The sequence below is a fragment of the Sander lucioperca genome, chromosome 17 (assembly GCF_008315115.2).
Source record: "Sander lucioperca isolate FBNREF2018 chromosome 17, SLUC_FBN_1.2, whole genome shotgun sequence".
Classification (NCBI taxonomy): Eukaryota; Metazoa; Chordata; class Actinopteri; order Perciformes; family Percidae; genus Sander; species Sander lucioperca.
Window position 1 is genome coordinate 21,197,100 of NC_050189.1, and position 15,018 is coordinate 21,212,117.

At 41.2% G+C, this 15,018-nt stretch overlaps 1 protein-coding gene and 1 long non-coding RNA gene across 7 annotated transcripts in view; one reads left to right on the forward strand and one right to left on the reverse strand.

Annotated features, from left to right (window-relative positions):
• Window positions 1-12,122, reverse strand: part of LOC116034112 — a 13,239-nt gene extending 1,117 nt beyond the window's left edge. Inside the window, exons 1-2 of the long non-coding RNA XR_004100982.2 lie at window positions 12,011-12,122; window positions 11,584-11,733 (exon numbers count right to left, since the gene is read on the reverse strand). This is a non-coding gene — a long non-coding RNA (uncharacterized LOC116034112). The remainder of the gene's footprint in view (window positions 1-11,583; window positions 11,734-12,010) is intronic.
• Window positions 1-12,254, forward strand: part of LOC116034113 (NACHT, LRR and PYD domains-containing protein 3-like) — a 14,516-nt gene extending 2,262 nt beyond the window's left edge. Inside the window, exons 3-11 of one of the 6 annotated variants that reach the window (XR_004100983.2) lie at window positions 1,644-1,771; window positions 2,641-4,438; window positions 5,405-5,578; window positions 5,872-6,045; window positions 7,467-7,640; window positions 7,796-7,969; window positions 9,470-9,510; window positions 11,513-11,610; window positions 12,094-12,254. Coding sequence is in view for 5 of the 6 variants with exons in the window: in XM_031276657.2 (XP_031132517.1) it covers window positions 1,644-1,771; window positions 2,641-4,438; window positions 5,405-5,578; window positions 5,872-6,045; window positions 7,467-7,640; window positions 7,796-7,969; window positions 9,470-9,479 (2,632 nt within the window). In the remaining variant the exon portion in view is untranslated. Of the gene's footprint in view, window positions 1-1,643; window positions 1,772-2,640; window positions 4,439-5,404; window positions 5,579-5,871; window positions 6,046-7,466; window positions 7,641-7,795; window positions 7,970-9,469; window positions 9,511-9,759; window positions 9,808-11,512; window positions 11,736-12,093 lie in introns of those variants that run through there. The other 5 variants (XM_031276657.2, XM_035993837.1, XM_031276658.2 and 2 more) reach the window with 5 other exon arrangements.
• The last annotated feature ends 2,764 nt before the right edge of the window (window positions 12,255-15,018 follow it).

Genomic DNA, 15,018 nt, shown 5'->3' on the forward strand with positions numbered 1-15,018 from the left:
GAGACATGTAGGGGTGCCCCTGTGCTCGATAGAAAAAATATTCCGTCTCCCACTTTCACTGAAATTGCCTGAGTTCGTCACCAACCTTTCTCTTCACGGCACGTTTTGAGAGAGACATGACTGGAACTGGGTGATGGCAGATATTTTTCATCACTCCGGAACACGTTTCAACCAAGTGACTAACGTTGATACTTCCCCAGGTACTTCACAGTTGGCTAGCTTGACAACCGTTGACAACAAACGCCGCAGTCACGAGACTAGCTATGGTAGCCCGTAAGTGATAAAAAAATAAAATAAAAGCGTGGTAAGCGGCACACGCAAAGACTCAGCAAAAAGGTGCGTTTCAGGACAACGCCGGGCTGCACTGAAACTAAACTTTGATGTCGAGTAGGGGGGCCACAAAATATCATCCCGCGGGCCTCAGTTGGCCCCCGGGCCGCGAGTTTGAGACCCATGCCCTACAGCTTCGGAATAGATATTTGGCAACACTGTGTAAAAACTCGCTCGGACAGTCGGCCGTTTCCTCTTTCTCTGTTCCTCCGACAATGCTTTCTGTTTCTTTTTTGCCGGTTCAGCCATGACGATAGTGTGAAAAACTCCATCGCTACCTTGTTCTTACAGCTAGCCGGTTCCTATATGTGTGCAATGGCGTAAAGCAATTTGTTACTCGCGAGACCTGATATCACGCGATACTTCCTGACGCCAAAAGTTGCAAGGGTGGTTTTCTGCTCACAGGCGCTACGGGGAAGCAAGATGACCACCATTCAACCCGAAAGTAGTCATATAACCATTCCAATGACTCCGAAGCTGTTCAGTTAAGGTAAATTAAGCTAAAAAAACTGCATTGTTCCCCTTTAAGGGAAATGTACGTGCGTGTATATACGAGGGTACACCTGCATGTGTTTGTATTTGGGCGTGATAAGTGTATTGCACATCGATGTTATTTTATTTATATATATATATTTTTTTATTTATTTGATTGGGACAGTGCATGTTAATGAACAAACTTGGAATACATGCATGTAAACATGCCGGATTGTAGCCAAGGGCTAATTTCCATCCGTAGTCCCACGGGCTAAGATTACACAGGTCACAAAACATTGCATAATAAAATTGACATCTACAGTAAGTACATCGTTTATCAATAAATTAACAAAAGCCCTATATACAATATTCACATAAGTCTTAAAAATTCATTCAACTTTAAGAATCCATATACACATTACAGAATAAAGAAATTCAGAAAAAGATACAACATACCCATTAATGTGTGCAACTTTGATTTGCCCATAGCCATTTTTTCAACTGAACTTTAAACGAGCTATATGTAGGGCATTCTCTCAATGTTAGAGGAAGACTATTCCACAGGTTCCCACCTCGGACAGACAGAACCGTCTGACCGAAGGTGGTACGCCTGTGGGGTATTATCAGGTCTCCTGTAGTAGAGGCTCGAGTGGTCCTCCCAGACATATATTCTTGCTATAAAGCATATCACAGAAAGACATGAGTATGACAACAATAACTGCTGTAAGAGATGTTTAAATCTGGACTACATGACCAGAAACTATGAAGATATTTCTGTGACAAAACACCTCAATTCATACATATTGATTTTACCCTCAGAGTTGTCTTCATTTCCACAGAAGGAAGAGTTGTGGTGGTGAGGAAGAGACACTGTCTGTCTGTGTCCAAAGTGTCATCCCTTCATACTGGGACCAGTCTGGTTCACCTGCTGGGCGGCATACACCCAGTCACAGCTGCACTGTAGGAAGTAAGATACATTTTATTATGCAGCAGATTCGGAGGTCAACATTTCAATGGCATGGTGGTTCAGTGGTTGGCACTCACCGGTCCGGGCAGGGCCTTTCTGTGTAGAGTTTGCATGTTCTCCCCATGTTTGCGTGGGTTTCCTCCCACCATAAAGACATGCATGCTAGGTTATTAGGACTACACGTGAAAATTAGCGAAACACTGGCGCATTTGTCCTGATAAAATAAAATAAATTAAAAAATAAATATGACAGCTTTGGTGTTGGTAGAAAAGAATAAACAGACTCGTCTTTGGCGAGCAAATCCCCTTATTTTGACGATCAGATAAACTGAATTTGGTTCAGTTCAAAATATTGCTATCATAGACACTTTGAATATTAAATTGTCAATTGCAAAATCCATATTTAAATTAAATGACAAAACGTCAAATTAAATTGACAATTGCAAAATGTTTTGCAATTTGAACAAAGAGGCCAAAAGCCCAAAGCAATATGAAAAGCAATTGATTCTGCTTTCATTAAATTTTTTTTATATAAAAATATATAAACTGAATTGAGGATTGCATTGAAACTTTGCAAATTAAATTGGCAATTGCAAAATACATTGCCATTTGAATGAAGAGGCCAAAAAACATCCATAGCAGGTTGAGCAAATCCACTTACTATGACGATCAGATAAACTGATGAATTTGGCTCAGTGCAAAATATTGTTGTCATAGACACTTAACTTGTGTTGTGTACTTTTTCCCTCTTATTTTTAATGTTTGGTACTAAATAACGAATACCAAAGTCAGTTTAAGACAAAACAAAGTACATTTGTGAAGCCTTTAACAAGTCTTAATGATTGTTTTGTTTCTTCCATTTGAATAAAGTTTTATGGGAAGTTTCACTTGAAAGTAAGATCCATCTGAAGAGGAAATGTGAACGTGTGATGGAAGGAAGTGATCAAACAGGAAGTGGAACCATACTCAACAGGATCTACGTTGAGCTCTACATCTCAGAGGGACAGAGCGAGGAGGTCAATACCCAACATGAGGTGAGGCAGCTTGAGACAATGTCCAAGATGGAGGCCCGCCATGACTCTCCAATCAAGTGCCGCGACATCTTTGAAGCCTTACCTGGACAACCGAAACACATCAGAGTCGTTCTGACGATCGGCGTCGCTGGCATTGGAAAAACTTTCTCGGTGCAGAAGTTCTGTCTGGACTGGGCCGAGGGTTTGGAAAACCAAGATATCAGTCTGGTGATACCGCTTTCGTTCAGGGAGCTAAACTTGATCAAAGATGTGCAGTACAGTCTTCTCGAGCTGCTTTGTGTTTTCCATCCAACGTTACAGAAGCTCACAGCAGAGCAGTTTGCTAGCTGTAAAGTTCTCTTCATCTTTGACGGCCTGGATGAAAGCAGAATTTTACTGGATTTCAACAACAATGAGAATATGTCTGACATCACACAGAAGTCATCGATCAACGTGCTGTTGACAAACCTCATCGAGGGGAAGCTGCTTCCCTCGGCTCTCGTCTGGATAACTTCCCGACCTGCAGCAGCCAATCAGATCCCTGCTGCGTGTGTCGACAGGGTAACAGAAGTACGAGGCTTCACTGACGCCCAGAAGGAGGAGTATTTTAGAAAGCGAGTCCGTGATGAAGAGCTGTCCAGCAGAATCATCTCCCACATCAAGACATCCAGGAGCCTCGACATCATGTGTCTGATCCCAGTCTTCTGCTGGATCACTGCTACAGTTCTGTACCACATGTTGACTACAGATCAGAGAGGAGAGCTGCCCAAGACCCTGACTGACATGTACTCACACTTCCTGCTGGTTCAGACAAAGAGGAAGAAGCACAAGTATGCTGAGGGACATGAGACGAGTCCACAGGAGCTGACGGAGGCCGACAGGGAAGTTCTTCTGAAGCTGGGGAGGCTGGCGTTTGAACAGCTGCAGAAAGGAAACATCATGTTCTACCAAGAAGACCTGGAGCAGTGTGGTCTGGATGTCACAGAGGCCTCTGTGTACTCAGGAGTTTGTACACAGATCTTTAAAAGAGAGACTGTGATCTTCAAGAAAACAGTTTACTGCTTCATTCATCTGAGCGTTCAGGAGATTCTTGCTGCGGTCTATATTTTTCATTGTCACACAAACGGGGATTACGAGACACTGGAGTCATTTCTGGGAAAAGCCTGGGGTAGGTATCGTAGCTGTGACCCATCTTTGGGAACATTCCTGAGGAAAGCCATGGATGAATCCCTGAAGAGCAAAAATGGCCACCTGGACCTGTTTGTCCGCTTCCTGCACGGCCTATCACTTGAGTCGAATCAGAGACTGTTAGGAGGCCTTTTAGGTCAGACAGAGAACAGTCCAGAAAGCATCCAGAAAGTAATCCACAATCTAAAGGAGATGAGCACCTACGACATCTCCCCCGACAGAAGCATCAACATCTTCCACTGTCTGATGGAGATGAATGACGGCTCAGTACATCAGGACATCCAAAAGTACCTGAAGTCAGAGAACAAATCAGAGACACAACTCATGGAGATCCATTGCTCAGCTCTGGCATTCATGCTGCAGATGTCAGACGAAGTTCTTGATGTAGTAGACATGAAGGCGTACAGGACGTCAGAGGAAGGACGACTTAGACTGCTCCCAGCTGTCAGGAATTGCAGAATGGCTCGGTAAGTCCAGGGTCTGTATTCACAACCTGTTACCACTCCCAGCTTGTCAAATACTGACGCTTGGTAAGTGACTCTCAGAGACAGATACTGATGCACAAAGCACCCTTATGGTCTGTATGGAACGCACCAGACAGAGCAGCCGCCATGCTGAAAAATGACGTAGTATTAAGAACGACAACGGTAGCGAGTAGTATATAAGATTGAAGATCTGCGTAAGGACACGGGTTGGGGGGGGGGTGGATGTGTCAAACAACACAGGACTTTCACTCAGGAGACAACCGTATTTAGCAAACATCTTATTCTAGGATTTCTTAGTTCTCAGTTATGAATAGGTACGTAGAACCACCAGAATGGTCTTTTAAGAGCTGCTATACACATTTTACGAAGTATTTTATACACTGTCCTTTAAGTCAGTGTTTCCCAACCTGGGGTCCGGGGACCCCTAAGGGGGGCGGCAAAGATCACAGGGGGAGCGCAAGTCTTCATCTGGTTTGAGGTTGAGGTAAAAAAAAAAAATATGTGCACATGTTAAACAAATTATGGTAATACACTAGAATATATAATTTATACAAAAGTCTATATAAAAACTATATATTTTTGTTCTCTCTTAAAATTGTAGGCAGGCTACTTAGTAGGCCAAACCTCCGGGACCTTTAACCTGGGACCCTTGCTGTCATCAGGTCAGCTGCTAGCTGCTATCATTCCCATTTTTCCTGCTGCCACAGCATCACTATTTTATGAATGAAACATGGCGGAGAAACGTGAAAGTGCTGATAACCCCTCTGTATCAAAAAAGAAAGTAAGGCTCTATCTCGAGAGTTACCTCAACTCCGGTTTCGGGGGGGGGGGGGGGCTCAGCTTTTCTTAGACATGAGTAGGGGGTGCGCCAAGGAAAAAAGGTTGGGAACCACTGCTTTAAGTCTTAGCATTAGTTTCATAATGACCACTTCACTATTAAATCTGCAGACTTTCCTGTGGTCGACTTTTTGATACTCACTGTGAAGTTTTGGCCTCGGCTCTTAAGTCCAACCCCTCCCATTTGAGAGAGCTGGACCTGAATGACAACAAGCTGCAGGATTCAGGGGTGAAGCTGCTGTCTGCTGGACTGGAGAGTCCACACTGTAGACTGAAGAGTCTCAGGTCAGTTAGCTTAATTTAAATAGTTCTGCATTTATCATGTGTAATATTTATATAAATATATATAAATTGGTCCGGTTTTCTTCAACTTGGCACCTCTAGATTTCACACACACTTGCCATTTGGTGTTTGATTTAGACCACTTAGTCCATTTATTCATGCAACGTTTTGTGTAATAACTTTTCCATTGCCCACTTACTTTCAGAAGTCAGGATTTATATATAAATATCTGTATTCCGACTGAACTAGGCTTCGCCAGTCTTGTTAGCTGCAAGCTTTATTTGTTCTGATTTCAGATTAAGTGACTGCTGGCTATCAGAGAGCTGCTGTTCTTCTCTGGCCTCAGCGCTGAAATGCAATCCCTCCCCTCTGAGAGAGCTGGACCTGAGTAACAACAAACTGCAGGATACAGGAGTGAAGCTGCTGTCTGCTGGACTGGAAAGTCCACTTTGTAGGCTGGAGACTCTCAGGTCAGACAGCCTGTATTTGGCTCTGTCCTGAAATGGACATAACAGAAAAGTTGTGAACAAACATCAAGCCTATTGTTTTGATCCACACTGACCAGCCTGTATTCTAGTTTAGCAATACCTTTACGACAGGCCGTGGTCTGTTGTGATTATATCACAGCTATGGGGCGTGGTTCAGCCCAATGCGCCCGTGTACCGATCCAGCTAATTAATGAAGTGAACTGCTTTTATAAAGGGACATCAAATATGGCAATATGACAGTTATAGTTACATATTGTATTAATAAGTAATCATGTTTACAATAAAATAAGCCCTCCTGGGCTGTTTTCCTGAACACTGAGATGCTTGCTATGGAACACAATGCAGGTATCGTTAGCCTTCACTAGCAGCTAGCAGAGACTTTAAGCACAGAATTTATTTTGCTTTACGCTAAATAAAGTCACACAATAACAAAAACAAAATAACTGATGGAGGTGGCAGTACAGCATCAACTTCCATGTTCTGCAAGGTAAAATTAAATTTTTGTCAAAGGAGTCTGGTGGCTTTGAAGAGAGCAGAAATAACATCTTCAGTTCCCCATCGTAAAGGGATGTCTGACAGCAAGGTAAAGCTCTGAAAATATTCTAAATATAGCTTAACTTAAAGGTACACTTTTAAACCAGTTCTGAGTCATGGCAGTGTGAGCAGATGAACGACTTCCCTCTGTGGCACCAGATATCAGTTTGTTACTCTTGCTATTCATTGTGCAAAGGAATTAGAAGTCACAGCCGTGACATGTAGTTATTATATCACGGATATGAATCAATCAGATAGCTTGATTTGAGCTAACCATTTTAAAGCATGGATTATTTCATAGGAATCATGAGCTGCACATTTATGACCTACACATTGTTTAGCAAAATAAATTACACTTCCTAATTCTCAACCTGTTTACAAGACTTAATTAGAGAACTTATTCCTCCACTGAAGCTGAATAATGTTCTAAATGTGTTACTTTTAGTTGGTGAGAAAAGAGTGAAAATATTCAATAAATTTAATTAAAACGTATCAAGATTTTGTTGACATACACTGTCAACCAGAGGTGGGAGTAAGCCACACACATGCAAGTCGCAAGCAAGTTTCAAATTATGGTCTGCTGTCTAGCTAATGTTTAACCAGCCAATTAATTAGCTAAAATGAGCCATGACATTAATAAAAAGTCAAGTCCTTTCGAGTCATCTGTCTCAAGTCTAAGTCAAGTCTCAAGTCTTAAACACAAGTCTAAGTCAAGTCTAAAGTCCTCAGATTTGAGTCAGACTTGTGTCAAGTTGTGCAACTCGAGTCCCCAACCTCCGCAGCCAACTAAGAAACACACAGACTGCATGTAAACATTGTTTGTTTAAATCTGGATTCTTAAGCAAGGAAATGCTTCTTTCTTCATTTAGTTTGAAGCACTGCAGCTTGACAAAGAGCAGCTGTTCTTCTCTGGCTTCGGTTCTCAAGTCCAACACGTCCCACCTGAGAGAGCTGGACCTGAGTTACAACAAGCTGCAGGATTCAGGAGTGAAGCTGCTATCTGCTGGACTGGAGAGTCAATACTGTAGCTTGGAGATTCTAAGGTCAGAAACATTTAATTTTGTGTCTTTCTTATAATTTAAACATGCAATTGTATGCATTTTTAAATCCTCCATGGCTGTGGTAAGATTATAAAATGTTGACCATTTTCTATACAACTGTTTCCTCTAACTACGTACATGTTTTGCTCTTTTTTCAGACTAAGTTTTTGCAGTTTGTCAAAAAGCACCTGTAGTTTCTTACACTCAGCTCTGCAGTCCAACCCCTCCCATCTGAGGGAGCTGGACCTGAGTGACAATAAGCTGCAGGAATCAGGAGTAAAGCTGCTGTCTGCTGGACTGGAGAGTCCACACTGGAGATTGGAGACTCTCAGGTATCCTACTTGTTCTGACAAGAACTATCACAATGTTTGTTTACAATAACTTCCGGGTAGAAAACTCCTGCGTCCTATAGGGGTGGGAAAAAATAGCGATACAGCAATATAACGCTGTCCTTCATGCAATACGAGAATCAATCATAGATTTCCCTGCTCACAGCGTGGCTACTTCATGGCTCGTCAAAGTGGCGCTCAACAAATGAATGAGGGAAACTTGAACATAAGTTAACTAGCCGAAGAGGAATAGGTTTTTTTAACAGGATGTTAGACAGCAGTTTGAGGTAAATAACAGATGCCCCAGCCACGTTCAAAGTCTGGACCCTTTTTACAGGCATTTCGTATTCATAGTTAGACGGTTATTGTGATGGATCATTAAAGGATTGTGTAGCAATATATTGATCATCGCAGAATTGCCGTATAGTGATATTATCGGTACCGAGTTACCCTTTGATTCCCTCCTCTAGCATCCCGTACCAAAATGTAACTTCGCTGAGAAACAGGGACAAGGAACGACTGGATATACTCTCATCTCATTTATCTAAAATGCATGTTTGATGCTTTCATATGTCAACCCTTTGACTAATGTATCTGTTGGGCCACAGACTAAAAAAAAATTACCACCCAAATTAGCAGTCAGTATGACCGGCGGTGACATGTTGCTGTTCCTAACGCTAGATTTGGTTCCAGATTTGGTTGCGTTTTTTTGTGATTGTTGCGGGCAAAAATCCTTGATTATGCGGCACGTTTTCTTAAAAAATGCGATGGAATATGCGGGATATTTATGCAATTTTATGCGATGAAATTGAGGGAACTTGCAGAAATTGCGGGAACTTGCAAAAACTGCGGTTTCATCATGGATTCATCGCGGGGTTTGCAGCTTTTCGATGATGTTCACGTCACGTAATTACGTCACTTCATAACGTTCCCATGGCAACAGGGGAAAATGGCTGCTCTTGTGTGAAGTAAACGCAACATTTTTCAACTTTCTGCTAAGCCATATGTGACTTTTTTGCAACGAAAATGCAGGGATTACGAAATCATGCAAGCCCCGCATATTTTGCGCGGAAATCGGCAATTTATGCGGCGAAAGTGCGGTGTATTCGAAAAAATGCGGCCCCCGCATAAATATGTGGACTTTGGCTGATTATGCATTGAATTATTCGTTTTTCTGGAGGGACTGTAGCAAAGCAACACAGCACAGAAAAAAAGCACTGCAGGGACGACACAAAGGTCGGACTTCCATGTTTAACTATCTTTAAACGGTGCAGTTACGGCTGAAAATGACATCAGAAATAAACAAATTTGCTGATTTCACATATCTCCGCAATTCAAATCAGCAGTCATTTGTCTACATGGAGGTGATGTTTTTGATAGCACGATGGCACGATGATTCGGTCTTTAGTTTTTATTTATTTATTTAGCCAAAGGTTAGGTGTTAGCTACTGAAACTTGTTGTGATTTTTGGTTTTCTTTGACCTTGTTGTACTTTCCCTACAGGGTGACTTAAACCTTGACTGCAGCTGAGAGCTTTGAAAAATGTGAGTATCAACAAAGAGCTCTCAGGCTTTTAATTAATATATGATGGAATCTGGACTCTAAAGTGTCAGATTAAATTTGATCATAGATGATGTGTTGTCACACAGACGACTAACAATGTATGCTCATAATATGTTATGGATTTTGAAAGTTATCATCTCTTAAATCATATATAAGTCCGTAAATTGTGCGCAAGGTTGTCAATGCAGGCCAGTAAAGGCTTTTTGATTCACTACGTACTGTATATTTAGGTCGGATTGCGTTCTCACCTACAGGCGCTGACACACCAACCCGATTATTGGCCGTCGGAAAGTCTGGTGAGGTCGGTGACTCGAGTCTGTTCGGTGTGTTCCGTGCCGTCGTCAGTCGGAGGAGCCGTCGGCATTCATTTGGGCCGATTTGACTTGTTGAATCGGCCAGTGGGCGGTCGGACTCAATGACCAATTACCGGAAATGACGAGCGGGATGAGCCTGACTAACGCCTCTCAAAATCTGACGAAAATCTTTTAAACTGACCTTTGTTGATCTGAAATGAAGACGACTGAAATTCAGCAACTGCACGGCCTATTTCTCACTTAAAATGTTTTCAGAAACACGTTTTGGTGAACTATCTTCGTAAAAAATTAGATCGTATTCCAAACAAGCCGCCATTACGGTCGGCTGGAGAAGCCAAACCCGCGTGACGCATTCGTCCAATCAGCTGCTGGTTTTCTACTTTTGGGCGACAATACAGATTAGCGCCGCCTGCTGTTATGAAGACTATTACGTCTTGCGCACACACAGAACGTACGCTCAAGTCGGCGTGTGTTCCGAGGCACTTTTTTGACCAACTCGGGGAGACTGATCAGTCCGACTGCCTTTTTGGTCATCGGGTTGGTGTGTCAGAGCCTTAAAGTGAACCAAACTCTAGAGCACTTGGAAGCAAACAGAGACCCCGTTATCAAGCAGCCCAGAGTTTCGTTGTTTGGTCCGCACCAGAGTTTGAATGAGCTTACACACCGCCTCAAACGGACCGGACTATCCAACGAAATGCTCCAGAGATCAGTTAAAACGGACCAAACTGCTCAGGTGTAAAAACAACCTTACAACCCATAAAGACAAGACTTTAAAGAGCAACGTAACATCCTGTTGATTTAGTTTGAACATGTTCTCTTCACATAAAAACAAATGCACTCAGTGTTTGTGACGAACAGTTCAAGTTATTTAAAGGAACATGCCGACTTATTGGGACTTTGTCTTATTCCCCGTATCCCCCAGAGTTAGATAAGTCCATACATACCCTTCTCATCTCCGTGCGTGTCGTAACTCTGTCTGACGCACCCACCGTTAGCTTAGCTTAGCACAGATCCTGGAGGTAACCGGCTCCATCTAGCCTACTGCTCCCAATAAGTGACAAAATAACACCAACATGTTCCTATTTACATGTTGTGATTTGTAGAGTCACAGCATGTACAAATAACAAGGTCACATGACACACAGCCATCTTCTAACCGTATACAAACTGGGAACTATATTCTCAGAAGGCAAAGCACTGCTACTTTTGGGCAGAGTGATTTGCTTGCAGCACCTGAGAAGCCCCGTGGTGAGGAGTCATAACTCAAATCTGTCAAGTCAACAAGTCAAACATGAAATGTAAACATATATTGGTAAAGAAAATGCCCAAAAGTCAATTTCCGGTCTACTAGGGCTGCACAAAAAATGGTTTTTTTATCGTCATCGCGAAAGACTTTTTTGTGTTAATTGAAAGAAAATATCAGTAGAAAACTACACTTAAAAATATAACATTCATTCTTTTTTTTTTCAGTGTTGCCTTTTATATTCAATTCAAGGTTAAATTTGTTCAATGAAAGAATGTTGGAAATGATTTCCTTTCATTTTTTTTAGAATCAACAAGCACGTTGTTGTATTTAAGTGGAAACTAACAACAGCAGAACTGAGTTGGTTTAGTTTGGTAGCATTGTGATATTCAACAAGGTTATGGCATATTTTCCTCATATTGTGCAGCCCTGCGGTCTACGACACTGAAAGGAAGCTTCAGATCTGCAGTTGGTCTCTTTGGCAATTCACCGTCTCACCGTGTTTGTCTCCGGCTCTCTCTGTAGGTTTGGTTTCTGCTGCTCTCTGCCTACACAACTCCCCAAAATCCTCCCATCCGACAGTTCAGAGAGAATTAGAATCTCTTCATGCACCTTTATAGTGTGTGTGTGTGTGTGTGTGTGTGTGTGCTTGTTTAACTACATTCGTGGGGTCCAAAAACCGGGAATACAGTATACTTGTGGGGTCCGGACAGCGTTGTGGGGCCAAAATGCTGGACCCGAACAAGGTTAAAGGTCTGTTTGAGGGTTACGACTTGGTTTTAGGATTAGGGTTAGAATTAGGTTATGGTTAGGGTGAGGGTAAGGGTTAAGGTTAGGCATTTAGTTGTGATGGTTAAGGTTAGGGTAAGGGGCTAGGGAATGCATTATGTCAATGACAGGTCCCCACAAAGATAGTGAAAAGCACTATGTGTGTGTGTGTGTGTGTGTGTGTGTGTGTGTGTGTGTGTGTGTGTGTGTGTGTGTGTTTGTCTCCGGCTCTCTCTGTAGGTTTGGTTTCTGCTGCTCTCTGCCTACACAACTCCCCAATATCCTCCCATCCGACAGTTCAGAGAGAATTAGAATCTCTTCATGCACCTTTATAGTGTGTGCGTGCGTGCATGCGTGTGTGTGTGTGTGTGTGTGTGTGTGTGTGTGTGTGTGTGTGTGTGTGTGTGTGTGTGTGTGTGTGTGTGTGTGAAGGATGTGGTTAGCTTAGCTGAGCATAAAGACAGGAAGCAGGTGACTCAGCTCTGATATAAACGGTTTGTCTCCTCTCCCAGAATGAGTAAATTCCACCACAAACCTCTCTGTCAGCTTCCGTCTAATGAACATGTGTTGCCCAGTTATTCCTATTTCATGCTACTTCTACTCCACTGCATCTCAGAGTCATGACGGAGCGTTAGAGCCACATCAAGGGAAAAAGATTAAGGAGGAAGATTCTTTATTTATTTTGCATTTCGAGAATAAAGTCAAAATGGAGAGAATAAAGTTGAAATGTCGAGAATAAATTCGGCAACATCATAGATATGGGCTATGGGTTACATCCTTGGAGTGCCGCGCTCGCCTGAGCGCCACTCCTTCAGGATCAAACTATTTGATCAATTGTCTTATTGTGTCTTGTGATACAGCGTATCCTCTCTGTATTGTGCGTAGGTGTAACCATGGATACCCTTTTTGCATCTGTCCGTTACAAGCAAGGGGGTTAGCTTGTCCTCGGACCGCGAACCTCCTATGGCGCCATTTTGATGCTACCAAGCCATCACCCCCCGTTAGCATCCCATTGACTGCCATTCATTTTGACGTCACTTTGACAGAGAATAACTTTACATCTGAAGAGTTTAAAGACTCTATTTGTCCGTTGTTTATTTCTAAAGAAACACGACAATGTATAAAACGCTCCATTACCTTGTACCTCACGTTATGGCTCCGTAGCAGACGTTTATATAAAAATAGGCTAACGATTGGGTCATAACCACGCGACTTACTGTCTCATAGTAGAGGAATTACCGTATAGTACAGGAGAAGCTCTCAGGCAGTTTGGACTTCCATTAGCTGTTTAAGTTTAATTACTAATGTTAACTATCATTTTAGTGATCAATAATTAGCCTGTGTCTATGTTATCTCCTTACATATACCTACCGTCTCTGCTAGATTAGGAATGATTGAGATTTCTCTTGGCACAGCTACCAGAAGACTTCCAACTTTCAGACAGGTTGCTCACGTCACATCTACGTCTTCAAGCTCAGTTGGAGGCTGCTCAGTAACGCTCAGCCATCACCGGAAAAGGTCTTCTAATATCCTTCACTGGTCTCCGTCCAGAGCAACAGGATCAGTTGGTCCATTCTTATATACTGTATATGATTACAAGCTATTTCAGTTTGCAGGAATATGGCCAGCTCTTCCAAGTTTGTGTAGTTTCTCCTTCTGAACAGACTTATCACCATATAGGCGGCTGCATATATGGAAAAAAAAACACCTAACCCTACAAAGATTCTAACAAAAGGTTTCTCAGCTGTTTTTGTAGTATTAGGTGTCCTTAATAACATACTAAAAGTTTACCAAAGTTTTGACCACTAGAAAAGTGTAATTTTCAAGATGGCGTCCAAGATGGGCAGGAAGCCCTTAAAATATCCAAACTCCTTCATTATTTGACCTAGCCAAGTAATCTTGGTGTCTAACCCCATGTTTTCTGGGTCTATGAATCCATTGGACTTGTCTAACCATAGAAACCACCAACACTAGGCAAAATGATATGAGAAATATGCAATTACTTAAGGGAAATTTTATTATTAAATTGTAATTGTATTTGCCCTTATTTTTTCGCATAAATATGCTTGTAACCAATTATATATATAATTGTACTTGTAATCTGTTATTTATCATACAAATATGCTAATTAGAATATAAGGTACCAGTATTCATGGTGTAGGAGGAATACAAAGAAGTAATGGTCATTTTAAGGACCTGGCGGCCATCATTTTGAAAATGGGGCCTTTTTTGAAGTCAAACTTTGGTAAACTTTTAGTATGTTTTTAAGTACATCTGATACTACTGTAAACCACTGAAAAATCTTTTTTTAGAATTTTTTTGGGGTCAAGCCATATTTGCAGCTGACTAATACTGTGTTCATGCGCTAAAAGAGAAAAAATTTCCTTGGTATTAAAACCGATTCTGAAGTATAATTTCATGAGTTACTATCTTTCGGACAAATTTTTTAAATCAAAAATGGTAATAGTATTTTTAATATTACTTGTAAACACTGGATGGAGATTGTTCCTTTTCCTTTGGTGTGTTGCTACACACTTTTATTTTATAGATATATTTATATATGTGTATTTGTATATATATGCATATGTATGTATGTATGTATATGTATATATGGGTACATGCTGTATGTGTATATGTATTTTTAATTTTGTTCGAAATAAAAATAAATGAAATGAAATTAAATGAAATGATCTATAGGCCTTCACAAGGCATTATGTAGAAGACTATAGGTAAAGCTATAGTAGTTTGGTTTATTCTCAAAAATCCTTAATGATTCTTGAAATATCAAGTTTTTTCTCGTCATGTCGACTTTATTCTCATCATGTTGACTTTATCTCGCCATTTCGACTAATTCTCGACATTTCAACTATCGAAATAAATGTAAAAAATCTTCCTCCTTAATTTTTTTTCCCTTGATGTGTCGTACAAAGTGAAATATTGTATATTTTACCTTTATTGATTTCTACTCATTTTGCCTCAGAGAGCCTCCTGAAATGTTACTTTGTTCTTTGTTTTTTTACATTAAATGCCATTTTTGCACATTTATATACTTTGTTATTGTCATGTATGCCTGTCTTTATTAATGAACACAGTGAAATAATAAAAAAACCATTAACCTAAGTTCCTACTCTGAGTCTCTGCATTATCTCTTGGTATTTGTCCAAT